Raw genomic sequence first — 27,268 nt, 5'->3', positions numbered from 1 at the left:
CATTTTAATTTTAGTTCTGATTTTACTTTTTAAAACATGCAGCTATTTATAAAAACATCAAAAGATAAGCAATGTCTAATTAAAAACTAATTAACATTTCACGTTCTTAAACTTCAACCAAACTTGTGAAATGAATTTCTTCATTTCAGAGTTAAATTTACGAAGAAATAAATTCAGATGAACACATTTTTTTAAAGAATTATTGTATTTAAAAGAAAAGAAACATCGAAAATATTTCTTCTCTTCTATTTTACAAAATTTTGTAACTTATCAGCAGAAATTCCTTTTCTGTTAGATCTCTAAACTGATGAAAGTCAGCATTTTTCTAAGTACTTACCCCCTCCCACAACTTAGAAACAAGCTTTGAGCAAAATAGCAGGGGAGTGGGCAGGAGTGTGGGTGGTCTTTAATCTCGATATTTTCCTTCATTCCACGCCCTCTTCTGTGCAATGATAAAATCTTTTCAAGAGTATGTAAAGTGTTTTTCTCTTAAGATCTTCCTTATTTCTCGAGAATGACTAAGTCTAACTCCAGAAATGAAGAATAAATCGAGCATGAAATAGAATTTTAGCTCGCTCACCAGTTAAATTTCCGGAAATGGCGTTAGCAACACTTGTAGAAAGGTTTAATTTCTCTGAGAGACTTTCTTACAAAGGCCTTTTTCGTAAAGTTCATTTTAATGGAAAACAACTCTTCCTTTTCCTTCACTTAGTATGATCTCACCCTTTCAGAGGAGTTAATTAACTGTTTTATGTGCATTTAATTAGAACAGCTTGCTTTCTAATGTAATTATAAAAATATTTATACAATTTTACTCGCTAATTGTGATAATGGAATATGCTTGAGATAACTGTTTTATAAAATCATTTAGTTTTGCTTTACATTTTTGTGCATTGAAATCGGGTGAGTTTGTGTTAAAAACTTTTGAAAGGATTAAATTGCGTTAAAGCATGTATTTCAAAGATTATATGCAAGTACTTAATAATATACCTATAACATGCATTCAATATCAATGAAATTTAGCTCTATTTTTTCGGAGGAAAAAGTTCTGAAGAAATTAACGTATTGTATGGTGGAAACTTTTCTAGTAGGAAAAACCACAATGCTGGTTAATAAAACTGAACTATATGGCATTTAAACAATTTATTTGGTCTTTTTCATTTATACCGTGAGGGTTTACCGTAAATTTTAGTTTCCAAAATTGTAGTTCTTATTATAGCGCATTTAGTAAAAAATAACAAATTGAAGAATAGTTTTTTCCGAATAAATAGTTTTTATGCCATGCTCTGAGGTAGCACAATGAAATTACTAAATTGTACCACATTTGCCAAATTTTATCACAAATTATAAAATTTTATTTTATTATTAATTTTACTAAAATCATTACTAAAGTGCTTCAGTAAAAATTACCGAGCTTTTTAATGTTTCCATAGGGTCAGAAGCATGGTAAATTTTGCCATATTTTGGTAGCTTTGACTATATTTTTTCGGTGCAGTTTAAAACACAAGGAAGATCTCTATTGACAGGTAACATTTCTTTCTAATACGTTTGAGAGGGATGTGAAACAAATTTTATCTTAGTAATTGCCCTGTATATTATTTCAATACTATTTTTAAACATTATATATTTTTAAACATTATATTACTTAAAAAAATACCATCTATGACTTCTACAAGTTTTCAAATCTATTTAGTCAAAAATGAGTCCCGTTTCACAAGTGAAATCAACGAGGATAACTTTAGTGGCATAAGGGTGTGCTGTCAACAAATTCGTATTTCTGAAACTATTTGAAATCAAGTGCTCATTTTGGTTTTATTAGTTACGCATTTGAAACATGTTTTTAGAAACCTTGAATAATATAATGACAAAGAAAACTAAAAAAAAAATTAACTGCCATTATGCAAAAAGTGAAATTTCGTTGGAAAAATCCTGAGGATGTAGTAAAATGCTATCACGGGCTGACCATAGCTTCCTTTTCGAAGGCGAATAAAAATATATGTCAAGCATTTTTATAAGAGTGCAAACTCTAAAAAGTTTTACTTCATGAGTTTCATAACTCAAAAGGATAACAAGCAATTAAAAAAATTAAGTTATACCGTTTGTCAAAAGTGCCAGTTAAGCTAAAAAATCTATAGTTGGGCTAAAAAGAAGAATCTGTAATCACGTATCGTTTTGGCAACCCTTTGCCTACGGCAGGTAGTACAACAGATGGCCCAGAATAGCAGGTGCTACCAGGCCCCGTAGGCAAAAGGTTAAAGTGTTTTGTTAATCATTTGTAAAAGCAAAATACACACCAAAAATAATTATAAAAGTTTTACAAATACTTATTTTCGTGAGTTGCTTTATATGCATTAATTTATCCATCAATGCCTAATTAAACAGCAAGTAAACTTTTCTAAACTTTTTGTTACGCTGTGTACCCCTAATAAAAAAATATATGTATTTTTTAATATAAAAATATTGCACAAAAGTTGAAAAACACAACTGACTGTTGACACCACCCATTATTAACTGCTAACTCTGTGAAAAATAGCCAATAGAAAAATACGTAATCGTAAGTTTTCATGGCTAGCTTTGTTTTCAAATAAAAATTTTTGAAATTTTCGTTTGTTGCAAGCTATTTCGCATAAGAACGCGTACCCCCACTAAACTGTTCCCGTACCCCAGGGGGTACGCGTACCACACTTTGGGCATAGCATGAAAACCATTCATTCAATAAAATTTACTTTTCAGTTTCGTATTAAACTTTTCACTAAATGTTTGGTAAAAGATCTATAATTTTGAAAACCATAATTTTTGGTAAATCATAACCATATGCGCCGAAAAAATTTTAAATAAATGGTTTAAATATTGTATATTTTACTTTTATTAACCAGAAATATAATTATTCTTTCTTGAATTCCCATACCATACCGTGTGGTGATTTTACCAGAATTTTTTTCTTCGTGCATTCTCTTGGTCACTCAACAATTATATTATTATTCTACACTGTATTAATGTACATTGCACAAAAAAAACCGACCACCCTGAATAACTTTTGATCTAATGATCGGAGTTTCACGTTCTAAAACTTAATCTTAATGGCTCAAGCGAATGACCTCAAATATGCTACTCAATAAGTGCAGGCGATATGTTAAGTTATGAAATCAAACACAAAAACGTACTTCCTCTGAATTGAATAAAAGAAATTCTTTTTTTCGACGGATTAGAATATCTGACCCCTTAATTATAGAGGTTAGCCGCAATCGTCGGGAAATAGGGTCCCAGTAGTTTGGTCTTGAGAGCTCTTCAAAATTTGGTTACTTCAATGTTAATTTTACTTTTTGCGTATTTCGCTATTTCTTAAGAACTTTTCATGCTAATTGAAAAAAACTTTACTCACATTGATAAAGTTCGTTTCTCGCTCACTTATCGTTCGCTTGAAGTTCGCTCAAATTTTGTATTTTGCCATGTAAAATTACATTATTTAAAATGGATAAAAAAAAATTGCATACCTTACAATTTCAAATTTTAACTACTATTCCTAAATAAAATAATAAAAAATAATAAATATTATTTTAAAGCCATTTATTTCATGCATTTATTTTTGCATAAACAAATTTTATAATTGCTTGTAAAGATTTATCGAGCTTAAAATGTTCTCAAGATACAGCGAAATACGCAAAAAGTAGTATTAGCAGTAAAGGGTCAAGACCAAACCATTGGGGCCATTTTCCCTGTGATTGCGGCTGGCCCCTATAATTTGAGGGTCAGAAATTCGATTCCGTCGAAAATGCTATTCTCAGAAAATACGTTTTTGTGTCGGATTTCGTAACTTAAAATATCGTCTGCACGTATTCATTTGTGTATTCGAAGTCCCCTCCCTTGAGCCATTAAGTCCTAGAGCCGAAAAATCTGATCTTTAGATCAAAAGTAATTCAGGGTGGTCCACTTTTTTTTGGCACACTTGTGCATCAGTAAATACACATAGCAGTTTCTCAGATTAATAAATTTAAATATCTCTCACATATTTGTTCAATTTTAGCTTTTTATTATTAAATTATATTTATAAATGCAAGCTGTAAAGTATAGGGCTTCAACTCTAAATTGCAATAAATACATTTTATAATTATTGTTGTTGTTGTTTTATAATTATTGTATTTTAAATATTAATAAAATAAACTTAATTATTTTTCTTGCAGGAAAGAGATCGAAAGGTAAAGGTACAAGTTATTCGAAATTCTAACTTACAGAAGTCTCTGGATGAAGCGGGTTGCCCACCTCCGGAAACACAAGCCATCCAACCTACTGCAGAATTTTACGGCATTAATGGAGGTAGCCAACTACTTTTTAAAAATAACTAATTTTGTTTTAATTACATAATAAAGAAACTGAAAATAATTGTACCCTGTTAACTTTCTCGGTATGTTATTTTATCAATATTAATATTTTATCATTGTTAAATCAAAATGAAAATATTTTCTATGTGAGGATTTTATACTGTGGTTATTTCTTGTTGATTGTGATCTTTTTAAGACAGAGGCTTTGTGTGTTATCATAGTACTCGATTTGATTCTCAATCCATCATTGAACTAAAATACTTTATTTAATGGGAGTCGGTAGGGCATATATCAATGATGCCAAAACTGACCTTTTCCGATGTTCCTTTTCTAAGAAACTACTTATATCGTTTTGAAGTTTTTCGAGGACATTTGAGATTATATTAGTTGTATGTTATAAAGTTTTGATGTTAACAGGAGTACTTTATGAATTATGAAGAATATTTTTGAGTCTTTTTAAAATAAATTAAAAGGTCTCAGCTAATAATTTTTTTTAAAAAGAATTATGTTAAAGATGTGTAAAAACAATTATCACACTCTAAATATGTATATGTAAATATTCTGTTTAAAAGAAACCGAAGAAATATTTTATTGAGATTCAGAGAATAGGTACATCGAAAAAGGTCAGTTTTAGCATTATTGATATAAGCCCTACCGACTCCCCTTGAAGAATAAATGACTTGTGACAATATAGTAAAAAGCCCCCCCCCCTGTAAAAAATTCCGGAACAAATTATTTTAAAAATACTATACAAATTACGGATCAAAGTATCGACAGGGTGCTGTTCCTTGCTTCCTTAAAATGTATTTTTACCGGAACATGATACGGAGCAAAAAATCTGATTTATTGAAACTTTTACAGTAACAAGTTCTGTCAAATCACTGAATCATTCTTATTTGAACAAATATTACTGTAAAAATTACTGTTTAATATTTCCCGGTAAAAAGGATTTTAAGGATGATGCACCCATTTTGCCGGCACTTTATACAATAATTAACCTGAAATTTTTTATAGTTTTCTCTACACAAAATAGCTTTTCTTTAGTATTGTCTCCTAGAATATATTTTTTTATTTTATAATTTTCTATAAATAACAGCATAATACACAAAAACATTTATTTCCCACTTGAAAATCATGCTGTTTCTTATCAAAAAATATGCGTAAAGTTTGTTTTTAGAGCAATTTCAAAATATGGATTATCATCACATTCCTTCATTCACTATTAGAGTTTATTCAAATTAACAAATTTAAGCGAATGAATTTAAATATTCTGAATCGAAATTAATAACAATAAACATTATATTTTTAGTACGAAACCAGCTATTTGATATCACAATTAAAAGTTAAATTAGAAATCCACTTATTACTGAATAAGCATTTGTCAAAAATTTAAAAATAAAAGATTTTTAACATCAGAATTGTGTATCAAGTTATTGACCGCTTTATTTTTAGATGCAGAACAATTGCTAAGATACCTGAAAGAGTTGACGTCAGTTCTAAAGGATATGCGGAGAAATATCGATACACAGGTAATCCTATCATTACCTAAGCATATTTTTATTTCTTAGTATAATTTTAACTTCTCATTGACGTTATGATAAAATTTTATATTCATTATTTTTCGTTATGTTATATTGAATTTTATATAAATGTTTAATTTTTTTTTTTTGAAATTTTAAAAAACTCTGATTCAAAAAATTATAGTTAATAATATATTATTGCTGGATCTATAACATAGTTTTATATAGCCGTAGATATAACGAGTTCGGTCATCAAAATGAAATCGACGTTATCGTAAATGTACAAAATTACTATAGAACTAATATATTATACACAGAGGAAAAAGTATTCTTGCATAATTACCGTACTGTAAAGTAGTAACATTTCTAGTTAAAAAATAAGGAAAAAAAAGAATTCTGATTTATTAAACCAAAATATACACTATTTAAACTTTTCATTTAATATTTTTTTCCTTACCTGAAATCATGGTTTTCAAAATTATAATTTTTGTTAAAACGCATTTAGTAAAAAATACAAAAATAAAGAGTACATTCAACAGAAAAAATGATGTCTGCCGTGCTCTAAGGCATCTCGATAAAGTTACCTAATTCAGGTGTGGAGATTTCAAATCCAAAAATAGTTCTGTTCCTAAATCTACAGATTTTTTTAAACAATATTTATAGCGTTTTTTTTTGTTCAAAAGTACACGTCTAAAAACCTTATAGATCACAGGATGTCGCATAAATCTTGCGACAAACGTCTAAATAAAAAAGTGCACATCATCAGGATTAGAACTGCATAGAAGCCCCTGACCGAAAATGTCATTGCACGTGGCTAAACGCGTTTCCATGTTATAACTTGTTCAGAAGCACACAAGGAAACTGTTCTTGATTGAGAAGCGCCTTTAGCGACACATGGCGACATTTCCAGACATACGTTTCTTTGCAGTTTTGATCCCGATAATGTATCCTAACTCTCGTAGACGTTTATTGCACCATTTACCCAATTCTCTGTTATATATAACGTTTTTAAACTTGCGTATGTCAACAAAATATGGACTGAAAATATCATTTAAAAACTGGAGTTTTGAGAGAGAAACCGATTGGTGATTTAGAATCTGTGATACAAAAGTGTCTCAGATCTACAGAAAAATTTCATGCAACAGAAAAAAACGGTGTTTCCAAGAGTTATTTATCAGAAGTAATTAGCGTAATTCGCGCGTCACCTTTATTTCATTTTTTACCATAGCCATAGAACATGATATATATACACTCAAGAGCCAAAACATTGTGACCATCTCTTAATAACGAGTTGGCCCACCTTTGGCCCGCAACACAGCTGCAACCCGCCTTGGCATGGTTGCCACAAGTCCTTGGTAGATGGTCAGACACAGATTGTACCAGATGTTGAGGCAACGGCCACGCAAATCCGAGATATTGCGACTTAGTGGTCTTTGAACTCTGAGCTTCCGTTCCATAACATCCCAAATGTGTTCCATCAGATTGAGACCCGGTGAGTTAGGCGGCCAGGACATTAACTGGAATTCAGCATCATGTTCCTGGAACCACTCCAACACAATTTGGGCCTTGTGACATGGGACGTTGTCCTGTTGGAAAATTCCCTTTCCAGCTGGAAAAACAGAGGCCATGTAAGGGTGCAACTGGTTCGCAATGATGTTCAGATACCCTGTAGCATTTATGGTGTGCTCTACCACAACCACGGATCCCAGAGGCACCCAAGAGAACGTCCCTCAAAGCATAATACTGCCCCTACCGGCCTGCCTGTGTATGACCTACTGTACATTGAGGGAGCAACTGTGCGCCTGGAAGACGGCGTATCCTGACACGGCCATCGGCGTGATGAATGACAAACCGTGATTCATCTGACCAGGCAACTGTCTCCTGCTGATCCATGGACCAGTCGCGATGCTCCCGGGCCCAGGGCAGGCGTAGTTGGCGATGACGCTTGTTGGGACGTTTGCTGCGTAGCCCCACATCCAACAGTGTCAGCTGAACAGCGTGCTCTGATACTATTCTACTTGACCCAGCATTGTATTGGGCTGTCAGCTGAGCCACTGTCTAGCTTCGGTTTTGCTTCACCAAGCGAAGCAATCTCGGACGACCCTTTTCTTTGATAGCGTGTGAACTTCCAACACCATGCCGTCTACTGCTGGTTTCACCGTCATTCATCCACTTTGCATAAGTACTAACAACTGTAGATCGCGAACAACCCATGAGTCGTGCAAATTCGGAAATACTTGTTCCGAGCCTTCGAGCCATTACAATCTGTCCTCTATCAAAGTCGCTTAGATCCGCAGCCTTTCCCATCACACACAGAAGTAAGTGAAAGAATGATTCTTCAAACTCTCCAGCAACAGTAAAATACCACTTCCACCTGATCACGTGCCTTCCACGTCCTCCAGGAGAGCTCATTGCAAAATGTAGGGGTGGTCATAATGTTTTGGCTCTTGAGTGTATATATATATATATGTAATATAGAATTCCTCATAAAGAGTCCTTCTATATTAACACTAATAAGCTTAAACAGATGTTTCCTCTCAAGTTAAAGATACAGAAATCGGTCTCTCACAAAGAGCCATAAAAAGTCAAGATAAACCAGATACGGCCAGGTAAAAGATTATTTTCTGAAGTTAATGGGCAATAATTCGTCGATGAAGTACGCATTAAAATAGTCCCAAAAACTTCCCAGCGGTAAAGTGGCGCTATCCTTTAAGCGAGTCAAAATCTCTAAATTTTATCAATTTAATGACGTTCCAATAAGATAAGAATATCCTTGCAACCCCATCCCTTTCAGAACCTCCCTTTAAATATCGGGACAGCCAATAATGCGTGGCTTTTTTATATTTTCATGTCTAGATAAATCTGGGTCAAATCCAAACATTCCTGTAATGGGGAAACCTTTATTGTACATAGCCAACGAACACTGTTTTAAATAACTTAAGATCCATTAATAAAATGCCTTTTTAAATGAATTAGCCTAAGTTTTTTCAACTATCTAGCCTTTAAAGGCGTATTATATATATATACATATATATATATATATATANATATATATATAATATTTTATTTATCTAATCGAAATGCTTCCTCACACTTTTAAATTCACACCCTGTCCTTAAATCTATTTTTGACTCAACTATGCATTAAATAAAAGCAGGACATTTTCCCCTTTAATCTTCGTGGGAATCACTCGACCTATTTCATAAACCAATATTAATTTCTAAGATTTCCTTCTTTTCCCTAAATATAGACATTTACGGGTTTTACTTTGCAAGATTTTCCCTAACATATAACTGAGGAGCGTAACTTTTCGTGTACATTTTCATGACTGCTCTGTCTAATAAGGTATAAATACATTTTTTACCCTCCTTCCCTGCCTAAGACCTGTTTTAATCCTTCCACTCGGCAACGACGTTATAAGTCGCCAGGATTGAACTGTCGGGAATGGGGTACAGTGCATTAGAGATATGTAATATCGCATTTGAAATTAGAGGGTACACCAAAATTATAGAATAACTTCAAATAACTCATTCAAATGGACAGTTGGAAAATAAGCGGTTAAATTCTTCTTCAACTAATGACAATTCATGATTCATCCAGTATCTTCAACAAAAAGTAAATTCTTCAATCATCGAACTTTTCGTTTATTTAAATGATGCCTACGCCCAGTGGAACTTCACTTAAAAATCATCAACTTTCCTTTTGTGAATGCTGCATGTTATGTCTACCTTCTGAGGGCGATGAATACAATACTACTAGAAAGCTGAGCTTCAATTTCTTTCACCCCCCCCCTTGGACTAAAAAGAAAAACTACATTGGATTCCTGATAGACGTTAAAAAGTTTTCGATTTGAAACTTCATCTCTTCCGTCCGGAAAGCGTTGATTTTGCCTCTCCCAGTGCTGCTGTGGATTAAATAATTTAACTATAACTTTAAAAAGGTTCTACATTATTGTAATTTGTTTGAATTTTAAACCTAAAAAAATACCAAGTTAGAGATTTTTGTTTTAACGAAAAGGAACAATGCATCTGTTACTTTAATTCCTTTGCTTTAGAATGCGAAAAAATTAGTTATATTTGGTAAATAATTGAAAATAAGCAAAATTTACCCATTTTACACCAAAATTTACCCATTATCCATTAACATTTCTTTTTCTGCAAAAATTACGTTATCTAGTTAATCTTTGATTACATCTTTCATTTATTTAATGATTATACTGAAATGTATTTAGTTAGTAAGACATGGATAATATGAAGTTTATTATTAAAAAAGTATAAGTATTTATTCAACAATACATAATTTACTAAAGCTCTTAAAAAAAAGACCTAAGTATTTTGAATATATATATATATATATATATACATTCAGGATTTGCTAGTTAACGAATAAATGCGCATATAAAACTAAAAACGTGATATGTATTATAAAATGAAACATTAACGATTTTCTGAAAGAACTGAAATATATTTAAGACATGATAAATATTATATGTATTGTAAAGAAAGACCAATAATATAAAAAAAACACTAGTTATTTCAACTTGCAGCACTTTTACAACCAACGACTCAATTATTTCTTATCTATATAAAGACTTCAATAGTTTTGAGGGGAAAAAACTGAAAATATAAGTAAAAATAGTTTACGAAATGTTAAGACTTCTCTCTATTGACATACACAAAGAAAGAGTTGCAGAGCACTTGAAAAGACTCTTCAATTTTTTCTCTATAACAAGATTTTTCTAAGGCAACAACATCTTATAATAACACTATATATGTTTTCCTTCTTTATTGGTTAGCAAAGAAAAAGATTGCTGACTCGTCTTTGAGTCACGAACGTTATTCTTTCGAGATAGTAATTCAACAACATCTTTTCAACTGAAAAATGTTATTTCTTGTTCGTGAAGTGTAATTATTTAATATGTTTACATGGTTTTGTAAACATCTATTTCCAATTGTTTTAGTTGTAGGATAGTGTTAACTAAAAAATATTATTTCTTTGCTGACGATGTTTGGAGTTAGTTTAGTCTTAATCACATTTCATTATTTGTAATATTGTCTTTCTGGAAATAAGATTCTTAAATATATTATAAAGCGAATCCGAGGGTTGCTATTTATATTTCTGGCCTAATAATGAAAAAAAAAATATGTAGGATCGAAATTGGTTTTATTGTTTTTCAAAATATTCTTCATGATGATCAATACACTTTTGCATGCGTTTGAACCAATTTTCAAAGCACTTTTTCCAGTCCGATTGAGGTAACTCCAAAACATGCGTTTTGAATGCATCAACCGCTTCTTCGGGGGTCGAAAATCGTTGTCCACGTAATTTATTTTTGATGTGTGGGAATAAGAAGAAGTCATTGGGTGCCAAATCAGGGCTGTACGGCGGATGACCCATCAGTTCGATCTTTCGCTCCGTCAGAAATGCCTTTGTTTGAGTCGATGTGTGAGAGCTCGCATTGTCATGATGAAGAATGATTCGCCTGTTCTTCTGCTTTTTTCGAATTTCTCCGATGACTTCTGGCAAACAAATGGTCGTGTACCATTCAGAATTGACCGTCCTGCGTTGCTCTAACGCCACTGTTGCCACATGACCGTTAATGCCGAAGAAACAGGCAATCATTTGTTTCGATGTGCTTCTTCCTCGAACAACTTTTGTTGGTTTTGCCTCGTCTTGGAAGACCCATACAGTTGATTGCTGTTTTGTTTCCGGCTCATATGCATAGATCCATGATTCGTCACCTGTGTAGATGTTATACACAGCCTTTGATGTACCTTGAACGTATTTTTCCAACATTTCCTTGCACCAATCGACACGAGCCTTTTTTTGAGCGTTTGTCAGATTATGCGGGATCCAACGCGAACAAATTTTTTTTACGCTCAAATGTTCATGCAATATTTTATTGATGCTAGTCATACTAATGTCCAAAGACGCCTCTATCTCACGGTATGTCACATGACGATCTTGCTTTATCAGTTCACGCACAGCATCGATCTTTTCTGGCACAACAACGGATTTTGGACGACCTGCACGGGATTCGTCCTGGATCGAACATCGACCACGATTAAATTCGTTATACCAATTTTTTACAGTGCTGTAGGATGGCGCTTTATCGCTGAATAAAGAATTAAGTTCATCGAAGCACTCTTGTCTTGACAATCCACGTCGAAAGTTATGAAAAATAATGGCACGAAAATGTTCACGATTCAATTCCATTTTTTGAAAGAGAAGAACTTTTCAATTTACTGTCAACAACACAAATGAAGCTATAATGGTAAATCGTCTGCTGAATTTATGTTTAAAAATATCAAACTTTCGATTAAAATCGTCTGCGATCGCCTAGCAACACTTACTGTTGCCAAGGCCAGAAATATAAATAGCAACCCTCGTACTAACTCTTCAGAACTGAATTGTAGCAAAAAATTTTTAAATGTAAGAGGAAAACAACTTAATTTTTGTTTGCTGACATTAAATAAGAATTATGGTACTTTTTTAAAAACTAAAACTAAACTCAGCGGCGCGACATCCCAAGAGGGCCAAGGCCTACTGTGCCCATCTCAGTTTTCTTGATCTTGGGCTCGGTGGTGCAGGAGCAGATGTTCTGGTCAGGTGGTCAACCGAACGCGGAACCCCCAGTGTTTAGTTCCCAAGCATGCTTGGTACTCATTTATCGACCCACTGAAGGGATGAAAGGCTGAGTCAACCTTGCCCGGCCCGAGGATCGAACCAGGGATCTGTGGCGCGACAGCGCGAAGCGCCTCTTCTCAGCCACCGGGCATCGTAAAAACATTTTCTTCTGAAGTTAGGGAATACATTTAATAAGCATTCTTCACAATTAAACATTCGAAAGTAATTTTTTATTTAAATTTGTCTCACTATAAAAACAATGCATTAAAGTTATTTATAATCCTTTAATATTATTTTATTAAATTTTAAAAATTATTAGTCAAGTGAAGCAAGATAATCACTTTTCATAATTTGAAATAATGTGTTTACACACACATTATTTGAAATAATGTGTGGGAAATAATGCGATTCTTAAATGTATTATAAAAAGAATTCTGCAAAACTATAGAGCAGCAACAGTTTCTCAAATGAAAAAAATAATAATCAACTTCTTTTTTGTTTGCTGACATCAAGCAAGAAAATTGGCACTTTATGTGAAAATTTAGGAGTATTTTTTCCAAAGTTAGAGAATACATTAAATAAGTATTCTTCGCATTTAAATATCCAAAAGTAGTTCTTTTTAAATTTGACTCACTTGTTATAGCAAGTAATGGATTAAAACTATTTATAATCGGCGAAAATAATCTTATTGAATTTTGTAAAGTTAGCAAAGGGGAGTATACATTAAACAAGCATTTTCGCAATTAAATATTCAAAATCAGTTTGTTTGTTTTTAATTTGGCTCACTTTAGAAAGTAACGCATTAAAGTTATTTTTAGTCCGCGAAAATAATTGTATTAATTTTTATAACGTATTAGAAAAGTGAAGCAAGCTAATCACTTTTCATTACTTGAAATAATGTTTCATAAAATAAGATTCATAAGTATATTATAAAAAAAAATGCTAACGCTGCAAAACTATATTGTGGTAAGAATTTTTCAAATTAAAAAAAAAATATTTTACTATGAATACTTTTGTCTTTGAAATCAGTCGTGTTTCCTTATGTTTTCTCCAACTTTTGTATAATAAAATGTGAAATAAATGTTTAACGAGTAAAATGTTTGAATATTTTGTTAAAGAATATTATTTAAATTTAAATCAGATTAAAAAAAGTATTTGAAAGAAAATTAACGATTCCTTATGTAAAATATAAAGAAATTAGTTTTTTAGTACTTTTCGTTAATATTACATAAGTTTATTTATGAGTATATAAATATTTATTTTACAATAAGTGTAGTACTCTGAGAAAAAAGTGTGGTCAAAACTACTAGAATATGTTAAAATTTGCCGTGTTTCTCGCTCTATGGGAGCACCAAAAAGCTCGGTAATTTTTGTAATTTTTGTAGTGATTTTGGTAAAATTTGAAATTGACAATAAAACATGAATAAATATAACAATAAAATATCTAAAATAATATTAAATGTATAAGTATAACAATAAATATATAAAATAGCAATTAAAATATATAAAATAACAATAAAATATGTTGCCATGGAGCCAGAAGCACGGAAAATTTTGCAATATTCTGGTAAATTTGAAAACCAAAATTTCCGATAAATCGTTATCATATGGAAAGAAAAATTACCAAACGAATGGTTAAGTATATTTTAATTTTATTAACTAGAATTATATTGGTTTCTTTAATCAAAAACATCATTGCTATACAGTACGGTAATTTTGCCAGAATTTTTTTTTCTCCTTCAAAGGCCTGCATATTAAATATTATTTCATATATGTGTTAATATTCTCAAAGCATGTTAATATTCTCAGTAAACTGTCATTTTACAAAATATGTGTTTGTTTCAGCACTCGTCATTGCAGTACTATTCTAATAAGTACACTACGTGTAGTACTATCTATTTGAAATTGTTTTGATGTTTGAAACTTTATAAACTTTATTATGTACCTAAATACTTTGCATCGCATGTTTAACATTGATTTAAACCTTCCATCAATGGAGGGAACACGCGTTTATTTTCATCCATTATGCAAGAATGGATTCGCTATTGCGATAGCATGTCCTTCGCAAACTATCCCACACTGGGAATAACGAACACTGAGAGTATTCGATAGTTAAGAGAGGAGAGCAAAGCATTATGACAGACGCTTTACGTCATAATAGTTAAGCTTTCATTCCATTATAGAAACTGGAGAGTAGGTAACAGCTGCTAATGCCACAGCCATACTCAAAGAACAGTCAACTGAGGAATGAAAATGGCTTCATCACTAAATATAGAAGCATATTTAGTAAATTACGTCAATCAGAGTAGATATGTGAGCGTATTCATATAATATTTAAGGATTTGAAGAAAATGTATGCAGAAAGAAAGGGAATTTTTAATAAAATAGGGGAATTCATCCGAAAAGTAGGGATATTTTTGCTGAGATAATGTATTGTGTTTCTTGGCACGTTATAAAATGAAAAAGAGCTTCTTCATTTTTAAGCAATTTAGTTTTTATATTAAGAAAAGATTTAAAAATTTTGTTTATGAAAAGTTTTTTAGGTGAAGTTTGAAATTATTTTTATCAATCACCATTTATCTCCTCATACAAATTATTAACAGGAATTGATGTTTTTAATTTCGCGTGCCTTGTAAAGAACTCTCTAAATTGCAATAACTTTTTTTCCCACCCTTTTATATTAATTTGAGTTTTCTAATGAGTGCATCTTTTCGCTTCATTTTTACCATTTTTGACAAAGATTAAAAAATATAATTAACACCCAACACATACTCATGCTTAATAATTTTTTAAAAATAATTGACTAATTTGCAATTTTTTTATTGATGTGTAGTTTAAAATAAGGACCAAAAACAATTTATTTTTATCTAAATTTAAAATGTTCACATTTGCTTAAAGATTAATAGGTTTTTATTAGTAAATGTTTGTAATTTTTTATAATGATTTCATATTCAAATTATTCCTTTAAATATTATTCAACTTAAAAAAATACCTTTCCTAATTATAAATTTATACCAAAAATCTTTAATTTTTTAATGGATTTTACAGTTCATTAAAAAGAAAACTATTTAAGTTGTTTAGAAGATTTATTTGAAATTGACTTAGAATTTTAGAATTATCAAAAAAATGCTTTAAAAATTAAGAATGAAAGAAAACTATTAAAATACTTTTCAAATCATTATTTACTAATTCAAATCTTAAAACCAATATTTAAAGAACAAACATTTGTCTAATAAATTGTTTTCAATTCTTTTCAAAAGATTCCAAATCTTTTGTTTGCAAATATTTACTTTTCTGCATATTTATCGACAAATGTGCGAAAATTAAAATATTTTACAGTTCCAAGTTCAAAAGATAAAAATCTACTGTAATTAATGATTTTTACGAATATTCAGAAAATATATAAAATAAGCAGTACATGAATTAAATAAAAGTTCTCTCCATAAGCTTTGTTCAAACGAAAGAGAAATACTTGACGAAAAAATTTTTATATTTGTAATTATTATTAATATTATTATATTTTTATTTTAATATTAAAAAGTTAAAACTTTTTTATGGGTTTCAGGATTAAATATTGCTTAGTTTGCTTATGCTCAGTGCTATTTTACTGTTTTGTGTAGTATTATTAAATGCGCATAAAAAATTGCAGAATTAAAAATGCTAAATAATTAGATACATTTAGTCATTATCTTCTGAACATTGCAAGGAAGTCACAACTTAAAATTTAAAAAGAAAAGAATATTTGAAAGTAATGCAATTTTAAAAAAAATGTACTGTTGATTTTTGATGAATTTTTAGATGTGTATTAATAGATTTATTTTTACGTTGGGCATTTAAGTCACTTTTTTCATACTTAAAAAATAAATAAATGTAACACTTTTCTTTTACACATTCCATAACGTAAAGAAAATCTTAAAATAAACCATTTCAACTGGTGACTTCTGATATATTTTAATAGGTTTATGTGAGTTTTCTGGGCGTTTTTTAACTCACTTTCTTAGATTTAAAAAATAATTAAATGAACTAAAAAAATTTCTGGTAACCATAGCATAAAAGTTATTTATAAAACTGCAAAAATAATGTAGTGATTACTTAGATGCATTTTAATGGGCAAATGTAGGCTTTTAAAAGGGTTTTATTTTATTTTATATTTTATAACCATAGTTGAGCAGCTGGCCCAATTAATGACTCCGTAGTTTTGTGATTTTGAACCCAATCCAGAAGACAATGGAACTTCTGGATCAAGTATTGTGAAAAATTTATCTTCATGGAGGAGTTTTTTGACTGAACCAGCCGGCATTTGTGTTACATGGTAAGGATAATCTCGAAACACTCCCACGGTTAGCCTGACGGCAAGGGGACTCTAAACCATAATCAGTCTACCACGTAGGATATTTTACATTAGCACTGTGGTCGATGCTAGCCGGATATGGAATTCATATCCACCGGCCATTGCTGGGATTCGAACACGGCTCACCTCATTGGAAGGTGAACGCTTCTTCCCCTGAGCCATCACGTTTCTTTTAAAAAGGTTTATAAATTTTAGAGCATTTTTCTTCTGTTCTGTTTTAAATTAGAATAATTAATAATTTCGTTGGTGGTAGTGTGATCAGCATTGAGGACCGGCCGCCTTGTCTTCGCAGACAAGCAGGTACCCTTCTATCTGAAGAAGGGTGAGCACCAAAATGGAACCGGGAATTAAATTTATGTGCATAGTGCTTCTCAAATTTTTACCTCGAGTATATTATACCGCGTTTTACCATAAATTACGCACATGTTCAACTGTATTAAAAATATTGAGTTGAAATTGTAGCTCATTTACGTCGCCCTAGAGCTGCACATTGGGGTATTGGCGACGGTAAGGGAAGCATCCCTGAGGAGGATCCGAAGACATACCATCACAATTTTGATCCTCCACCGAAGAGGGGATGTCATCCTCTCTTCGGTAGCCCGACGACCTGCGTGCTAAGTCGAGCACTTTACGGTAGAACAGTTTAACGAGTACCAATACCACACACCCTCTATCCCTACGCAGACTGATCCAAGTGGTCACCCAACCGCACACTGACCGCAGCCAGTGATGCTTGACTTTGGTGATCTGCTGAGAACCGTGTCTTAACGATCAATCCATTGCGGGACGTTAAAAATATTGAATATCGCAATGTGTGTCGAATTGCGGACTTTAGTCCATAGTATATCTTGGGGATCAAAATGGCCTATTTTTTTATTTATCAGCTGTGATTCAAAAATAAACAGGAACAATAGCATTCTATATGTCAAATTACGGTAAAAATTTCAAATATATGTTTCAGTAAATATTCATCTGGGTAACTCAGGCGCGTATGACCGATTAGAACCTGCAGCTCATCTCTTGTGGAAGCTATAGCAGTGTCGTGATTTTTATATTTCTCAAAACCCTAATATAAGAGGGGAGCGAACTTAATATTTTTAATGAAAACACATTTCTAGCTTTTTCTATTAAAAAATCTAATTTAAAAACTAATTTAGCTTAAAAAATGAAGATATTATGTTAATATTTTTAATGAAAACACATTTCTAGCTTTTTCTATTAAAAAATCTAATTCAGAAACTAATTTAGCCTAAAAAATGAAGATATTATGTTAAATTTTAAAAGTAAAAATTGAAATTTCGGTATAAAAACTTCGCAAAAACTTTTAACAAAATACTATAAAGCACTGGATTTATTTTCTTTCAAAGTTGGATCTATTTTCAAAGCATTGTAAAAACCCTAAGAAATATAAAAACTGGTAATTTAAAGTTTGAACTAAGAGCATTAAATATTACAATAACGCTTAAAAAATATAATTAAATTACTAATCATATTCTGTAATATAATGGAGTATAAAATAAGTAAATGATAAATAACGTTTCAATAATGAATAATGTTAAAAATGAATGTTAAAAACTGTCTCTTTAGATGCTTAAAGACTTTTCTATCAGAACACATATAATTAATTTTATTTCACTTGCTGCTCGTGTAAGTTTTTATTAAAGTATGAAAAAAATCATAAAAACTGTTTTTTAGAACTCTACCGTAATTTTCAATTTTATCACATGAAAAAGTGTAAGAATAAATATAAAATATTTATGGGAATTCAATTAATGAAAGTGTATTTTTTATTAGACAAGAGAGACGAAACTTCTGAGAGATACACTGGAAAGATGTGAAATGTGTCGAAGTAAGTAAATTCAATTTTGATTTCTTCATAATTTATTGAAAACCTTCATTTTTTAATAAATTTTAGGTATCATTCATGTTAAATTTTCCCTATTTATTTTCAACTTACTCAATCCAAGCTTATTGCAGTATCTCAAAAGAAAACTTTTTGAAATGAGTTTTGAAATAACTGTAATTGAATTATTTTTGACCTAGAAGCTTATTATAATTTGGCCATATAAATAGTTTTGTATAGATTTGATATTTCACACTATTTACGGAAGAAGCATTACTATTCAAATAAAATATGCAATTCACGAAAAAGTAATAATTAAATGTCGAATTTTTAGTTTTATTAAGTTAAATAACTTAATTTAGAAAGTGTGGTATGAAATAATCAAATATTATAAAAGTGATCTTAAAATTTTCCGTTCATTTTTACTATTTTACAATTTAAAGCTTTCCGATTATAAGCGTTATACTTCATCAGTGATTGCCAATGGTGAATCTACGAATATTTGTTTCACATTAGCTAAATTCGCTAGCCTACGAATTAGCAACACAAGATAACATGAGCTCCGTTATGAGTCACAGTCTGACTTACTGTTTACGTATTGAGTTGTTGCTGATGTAGTTTATTAGCGTCGCAATACAGCTGCAAAATATGCGATTGTTGACTGTCTGGGAATCATCACTGACGATGACCATGCCATCATAATTTTGATGCTCTGCAGAGGGGATTGCTCCCCCGCTTTAGTGGCCCAACGGCCTGCACGCGAAGTTAAGCACTTCGAACAGTTTAACTGCACTGATCCCGCACACCCTCAGTCCCTTCTCAGACTGATCAGATTGGTCACCCACCCGCATGCTGACCGCAGACAGTGATGCTTGACTTCGGTGATCTGCTGGGAACCGTGTCTCAACAATCAGTTCACTGTGGGATCCGTATTGCTTAGTTCTGTAGTTAGTACCCTTTTTTTAATTACCGGTAGGATTTAAGACTCGTTAATCATTCAACTAAACTGTTATTACAACAGAATACTTTATTTCCTAAGTCATTAAGAAATAAAAAGTGTGTGGGTTCGATATCAATTGTACGCTTGAGTAAATTATTTAAATATCTTTCATTTTAGTTTATGTTGTCATTTGTGTTATGTTTCTGATTTGAATGGGCTTACAAAAAATCTTAAAGAAATTCGATGCTAAGATCTTCATTTGTGACAAAGGTCACAGGCTTTTACTTGAAATCCCTAAAATACTTCAGTTGTTGTTGCTGTAGTTCATTTACATCGCACTAGTGCTGCGCAATGGGCTATTGATGACTGTCTGGGAAACATCCCTGAGGATGATCCGAAGACATGCCACCACAATTTTGATCTTCTGAAGAGGGGATGACACCCCCGCTTCGGCAGCCAAATAACCTGCACGTCAAGTCAAGCACTTTACGATAGAGCAGTTTAACGAGGACCAATACCACACACCCTCGGTCTCTACTCAGACTGATCCAAGTGATCACCCACCCGCACACTGACCGCAGCCAATGATGCTTGACTTCGGTGATCTGCTGGGAACCGTGTCTTAACAATAAGTTCACTGCGGGACTAAAATACTTCAGCAGTTAGGAACAAATGTTATAAAAGCATTTTACTGGAGAAGAATAAACTGCAAATTAGAAGTTATTCAATCAATAGTACATGGTACTTTTATTTTCGTCGCACTAAAGCTCCACAATAGGCTATTGGCGATGGTCTGGAAAACATCCCTCAGGATCCTCCGGAGACAACATACATAAGTCACTTCTCATTTTAGAGGAAGGACGCGTTTACACACCATCCATCAGTACATCGTAATTTTTACCTTAACCAGTGCAGTATAAATCTCTGAATCAGTACTCTTAGGGGTATTGATTAAGGGAGCTTGGAAGATTTTGTGATCAGTAAGTTTCAGTGTGCGCCAGTCAACATTTTGTACACTGGTTGTCGTCGGACTGTGGGAATTGTCGCACTAGAGCTGCACAATGGGCTATTGGTGATGGTCTGGGAAACATCCCAGAGGATTATCCGAAGATAATTTGATCCTCTGCAGAGGGGATGGTTCCCCTACTTTGGTAGCCCGGCAACCTACGCGCGAAGTCGAGCACTTTACAATAGAACAGTTTAACGAGGACCGATACCCAGCATCCTAGGTCCCTACGGAGGCTGATCCAAGTGGTCAACCACCAACTTACTGACAGCAGCCAGTGATGCTTAAATTCGGTGTTCCACTGGGAACCAGTCCACTGCGATCACTACGATCAGTCCACTGCGGGACACATTGGTAGTCGACTGTTTAATGATAATTATAAAATAAATTCCTAAAAATCTATGCACCAAATAGATTGTCACAGGGAAACTGTGTGTAATTTTTCCCATATAAAACTCAATTTAATTAATTTGGAACCAAATTTAGCATGGAGCCTTCATGACAGCAGAGTATTGCATTTCTTATTATTACTCGTAAGATTCAGCTGAAAAGATTCAATTTCTGTTGAACAGTTTCATATCAGATTCGATACCAAGGGTGTTCTCTTTTCTTTGTGATGCCTACTGTTCTTTACGTTGACAGAAAAAACTTAAAATACATAAGTATCCTACTTCAATTCAACACTTCGCATTTCTCTCTTGTAAGTATTGAGCTTGTAAATATTAGGAGCGAGAATAATTGAGCACGAACCTTTAACCTTTTCTCCCGCAGTCCGGAACCGTAGCCTTAAGCCTATGATGACGTTATAAAGATTTAAAATTCAAACTTGCAACGTGATGTAAACATAGTTTGTTGTCTTAATGTATACCGAACGCTTTAATTGAGTACACAAGCTTGTATTTATGTGTTTCAACAACAAACCAATAAAGTATACAGAGGTGGAAAAATCAACATTTAACTAAAAACGAATATTATTAATTTAGCACGTTTAAAGTCAAGAAATTCACCGGATTAGTCTAGCTAGTAAGGAATTTGAAATTTGTATTAAGTAAGTGATCAATTAATATGATTTTGTAAAAACTAACAATCATCAAGTAATCTGTTACTATTCAATGCATGTTTAAAAATTTTATTCGGTGAGAATTTATGAAACATAAATAACTTTAAAACAAAACATTTATTTATTTAAAAAAACTTTATTATCAATAAAACTGCACAAATTTACGATCCAATTTGAAAGTTAATTTCGGTTTAAGTACGAGAAGTGTCTGATGGTTTCCTTATTTGATTTTTAATCTCTTAGACTGAAAACAAATCTTTAACCAATGTTTTTTTAAACTGTCTCTAACTTATAGATTTACTAACGACTTATTTTTAATGTCGTTATGTAATTTACTGCGTCTAACGATACGAGTTATTAAAAATGCAAAGCTCAAAAAGTCCGATTCAAAAGTTGGTTTTTGTCCATATAAATCTGTTCACTTTAGTTTGTTTTTTAATTTATCTTATACTGCAAAAAAGCTTTTTTTTCAGTCTTCTTCAAACTGATCCTAACTATCAAAAGTTAAAGATTTAGTTTCACTGGATATTCAAAGTTTATTTCGAAAAGTGCAGAAACTGCTCTAAACTTTGACTTCATCCAGAAGAAGTCTAGTTTTAATTAATTTATAACAATCAGATTATAAGTCCAACTTCAACTTTTTCGCTTAACTTCTTATGCGATCTTTCGATTTTATTTTCTTCCTTCAACAAATTCCCTTCATTCAACGTTCAAAAAATTATCCGGACGGGTTACCTCTCTCTATTTCATTCTCTTAAGTGAACAGACAGTTAAATCCCTTAATTCAATTTATGAATACGTCTCTCAATTAGATTAAGATATCAGATTTCGAAATCTACCTCTTTGAATGACTGATTATATAATTGGATCGGTTATTCTGCAGATATTTTTTTTCTTAATTGCAATCGAAGCTTTAGTAAAGTGACATGAGAACTTTTTGGACTAATGGATCTTTGCACATTTCCTGGAGCTCTTTTATTATGAAAGGGAGCTGATGTAGGAAGAGAAGAAAAAAGAAACCTGCTCGATTTCTAAGTTATATTGGATGATTAAGACGTATCCACATAATTGACTATGGCCTCCGGTTACGTGTCGGTAGAGTAATTTTTATTTTTACCCGAGTATGATGTTTTCTGAGAAATATTCCAGATAATATCTCTGCCTAGCCCAATAAACCACATTTTATTCACCAGTGCATTTATTTGAAAGTGTTAATGGGCCCTTATCAAAACACACAATTAAACCTTATTCTCTTATTTTCGTTCGTAAATATCTGGATAATATTTTAATACTTGTTTGGTGATACATTAGTTCTGTTAAAATCATGAATGTGCTAAATTGGCCTTTTTTGGAATTAAACATATTTTTTGAGGTATTTACAAAAAACTTTTTCAACAAATTTTGTTAGTTCCTGCCTTTAGATAGATTTGTAAATTTACTCTGAAATTTTTACTTCGTGTTGAATTTAAACGTAATTGTTGTCAAAAGATGAAGATTAAATCTTTATTATACTCTTACCTTTAAGAACTGCTTTAATCCATTTTATTCAACTCTTTGTTATGTTTCAGTTTCCATAAAAATATCAGCGTTTTGAAAGAAAAAAGACATAAATATTAAAACAAAAATCGAAATATCCCAGGTAGTAGGTGACCTTACAACAAACGTTGTATTTTCAATTTTATTTGGTTAGCATAGAAAGGTTTACTAATTAAATTATTTTTAGAAATATAAATATGCAAAGTTTGCTTCCTTAAAAATTAAATAAAAACAGATCTTTAAAAACATATATAATTTTTTAGCTTTTATTTAATGATACTTTAAACCTTGTTCATGACTTTTCTTCTTAAGTCTAGTTTTGTCCAGTTTAATATTTCATTTGTGTTAAAACCTTAATGATCAGGTCAACCTTCGCTAGTAATGTGCTTAAGAAAGTATATTAAAGCATAGAGCGAATAAACCTTGTTTCAATGGTGGTCATAAAACCTAAAATATACCTTGAGAAGATGAGTTTATATTGAATTTGCAAACACTTTCTACTCTTGAGTTACCATTGATGATTCATTCTTGATTTCAGGAGCTTTTCTTAGTCTTGTTTTTTAAAGGAAAAATCAATCGTTCTTCAGGAATGTTCATACAAGCTTAATGCTAACTTCATCTCGCGTAAACTTGCATAGTTAAATTTATCTTTGTTTCATGCTTTTATGGTTTATTTGCTAATCACATGTAAACTTTGTTTCTGACATTAAAATAAATCTTACACTGATATCTGGAATATTAGTTATATGTACTGAAATATTAGATAAGAATTTAATGAAACTCCCATTTACAAAATAGTGTGTTATAACCCGTCTTAATATTAATTTTTAGAATTCTTATCAAAATAAAATTTAGTGTTGAATACGCATTAGGGGTCCTAAATAATTATTGAAAAAAAAGGACAAAAGCACAATAAAAATCAAACGGCAAAGTAATGAGATAAGCGGCAATGAAAAAATTAAAACATGTTTTATTGCCAAAAGCAACAGAGATTGAAAGGTGACTTTTAGAAACAGCTATAAAAAACATCAGACTTTCAAACTACCTTTGATAGTTTTCATGCGACCTCCCTCACTATTAATTTGTCAGATTTTAATAACGGTTTCGGGGCTCCCATACCTTAATGTTACTTTGCGACTCAATGTATATTCTTTTTTGATTTCATGTTTGACAAGGATTCTAAAGTTATAGTTTAAGAACTGACAGTCTCATTATAGACCATTAATACAACTTTCTTTTATTCCAAGAAAATAATGTTGGATCTTTAAATTACTTTCCTTTCGTTACGTTTCTTAGTCTAAGTATCCTTTTTTTCATTTTTAAGACATCCAACAATTATTTATAAAAATTTTGCTACTTTTTTTATTTATTATTCCAAAATATTTTTTTCTAATTTACAATTTTTTTCTGCAATTTTTTTAATTATATTTTTAATTAGCTTTATTTAATTATTTCAAATCATAATTTAAAATAATACCTATCATCTGGACAGAAAAATTTTTGAATTCTATTTCAAAGTTATCTTTTAACAGGTACAAAGGTGCAAGAATTTTTCCCATCAATCTTAACTCTTTGAAATAGTAATTTTTTTGCTTCTATAGTGTGATTTCGGGAGATTGTTTTTTTTTAATAATTATAATACAAACTATTTTATTGCTTATTTTGCAAACTTTTCTTTATATTTCAAATGTTTTTTAAATTAAACTTAAAAAAATAGCAGCTTGTTTTCAAACCAGAGTTATTAAATGAATAAAAATAATCTTTTATAAAGTACATTAGATTCTCATATTGTGAATAAAATATAACTTTGGCACATAATTAATATTTCAAAACTTCATTATGAAATTCCATGCCAAAAGTAAAATGTAAGGAAATATTTTTCAATATGTATTTAGTGTAAAATTTATTTCTACATCGAACCAAAATGTCACAGAATGTAAAATATACCATAGATCGATTCTTTGAAATAATTGTAAATATCCAAATATTTTAATTTTTTTATATTGTATTTCGGGGAAATGAAACTACATAGAATATTCTATAATATTTCTTTGATTTTAAGATTAATTCATATTTTTAAAGCTGATTGTCATTTATGTATCATATACAGAAACAAATTACAGAATCGAAGATATCTATTGATAATTATGTATTAAATTATATGTATAGCTCCTAATTATATATAATAAGCCTGCCAGATCCCAGAAAATAAATCGAAAATATTTATTCTAGAAAATTTCTTTCATAGCCTTTTTTTAACATTTCTCAGTGTAAATAATTTGCAATGTGTACGTTTAAACAAAGGGCTATATTTATAATGAGCTATTCAAGTAAAGCAATTTTCTCATTTTTCTTAGAGTTCCTTTCAAAGCGTTTTTTTTTCCTCTTTTTTCAATTACTATTAAATATAGTTTAATGCAACAGGCAACTTTATTACATATGCTGTTTGAGTTTGACCCACCCAATACACTGAAACAATTTTAATTACAATGTTGTGATAAATAAGGTGTAAATGTATTAAAGAATGTTTAAATTAAATAATATTCAACTTTTTCTTGGAATTTCTTTTAAAGATGTTTACTTACTTTAGGTCAAATATGAGTTTGCTAACCCGGAGCACCGATAATAACAGGGCTACATTCCTGTTATGATTGCTGTATTCAGCTTTAATAATGCAGTCAAAAATCATGATACGTTATAAAAAGCTTTATTTAAAGTTAGGCTGGTGGTTATAACAGTTCACATCCCCACTCCACATCCCCACTCCACAAGGGAGAGGGTGTGAACGAAACTCCGGATGGCTCCGGCAGATGTTTACTGGAACACGTTATTCAGCAAGAGACATGCTAAAACCATCGGTCTCGCATTAAATACTTACAAAGAATGATGTAATTAGGTTCCAGTCTCACATACCTCTGTAACTCTACGAATTATGGAAAATCATTTAATGCTTCCTAATATGGAAGTGAAAGAGGGACAAGATTTTAAAAATAACTCCTCCTTTGAAATATAAATCTAATTATAATTCAATGGTATGTTTTCAGCCTTGAATTCCCAAAATAGAATTTCTACATCTATTCTTTACCAAAGACATTTTATGAAAACGAAAGAGTTTTAATGTTGTTATTAATACAAAAGTATTTATAATTTATATATATAAATATATATATATATATATGGTCAAACGTATGGTCAAACGTATTGGCATTTACATTAAATATAGAATTTTTTATTTGCAAGTTTAATATTTAAAACTCAACAGCAGAAAAAAATTAAAAACAATTCGTTTAAAATCACTCAATTATCGCAAAAAATTGAATTCAGAGGATAGTTTTAATAAGTTTATGCCGTATACCAGATATTATCCTATAACACTCTGGTAGTTTTAAAACCTGATAGATGTTAGAAAACCAGTTGTGACCTTTTATCAAAACAAAACTACAACGGTTCTCTATCGACATTCATCCAAACTACCTTTTCCACTTAAATGACCATTTAAGCTGAATAGTGCTTTAAAGGTTGAATTTTACAGCAGTATTTATCACAAATGTTTACTCGATATTCATAATGTATAGACGATTCTAATTTTTGCGACATTAAAATTTACATTCAGTACAAATCAATTCTAAAAAACTTCGAGAGCGGATCATGATGTCAATTGCCTTATGGCCAACATAACAAATTCCCATATCAAAAACAAAACATCACTATTGCTTTCAACGTACACTTAACAATGCGAATTTGAAATCCCTATTCAAATTCAAACTCAAATGAAGCCAAAGACCTCTACATCGTAGCGTAGGATCGGGCTCCATTTGTACCATGATTCTCTTAGTTGGGATGTTATGATCAAAGGAACTTTCGGGAATTATCAATTAGCTTTTGACATAGAAAGCTAGTAGCGGTTTATAATAGAATGGCAACTGGGACTGGTAGGTATGCGGATTTGTCCTAGGTATCTAAGCCTAATTATGTCTGATAGAAATTCGGTTTGAACAAGTATATGCGGCTGCTGTCTATTGAGGCGGAATTATTTTGATTGCATTAGTGTGGAATTGTATTTGAT

The 27,268-nt window shown here is 31.3% G+C and overlaps 1 protein-coding gene across 1 annotated transcript in view; it reads left to right on the top strand.

Annotated features, from left to right (window-relative positions):
* LOC107441319 (cartilage oligomeric matrix protein-like) overlaps positions 1-27,268 on the top strand; it is a 301,899-nt gene that overhangs the window by 184,723 nt on the left and 89,908 nt on the right. The window contains exons 4-6 of the mRNA XM_043046110.2: positions 4,182-4,314; positions 5,772-5,848; positions 18,612-18,666. Coding sequence (XP_042902044.1) covers positions 4,182-4,314; positions 5,772-5,848; positions 18,612-18,666 — 265 coding nt within the window. The remainder of the gene's footprint in view (positions 1-4,181; positions 4,315-5,771; positions 5,849-18,611; positions 18,667-27,268) is intronic.

Source organism: Parasteatoda tepidariorum, chromosome 3 (assembly GCF_043381705.1).
Source record: "Parasteatoda tepidariorum isolate YZ-2023 chromosome 3, CAS_Ptep_4.0, whole genome shotgun sequence".
In the NCBI taxonomy this organism is placed as follows: Eukaryota; Metazoa; Arthropoda; class Arachnida; order Araneae; family Theridiidae; genus Parasteatoda; species Parasteatoda tepidariorum.
This window is presented reverse-complemented; position numbering and strand designations above follow the sequence as displayed.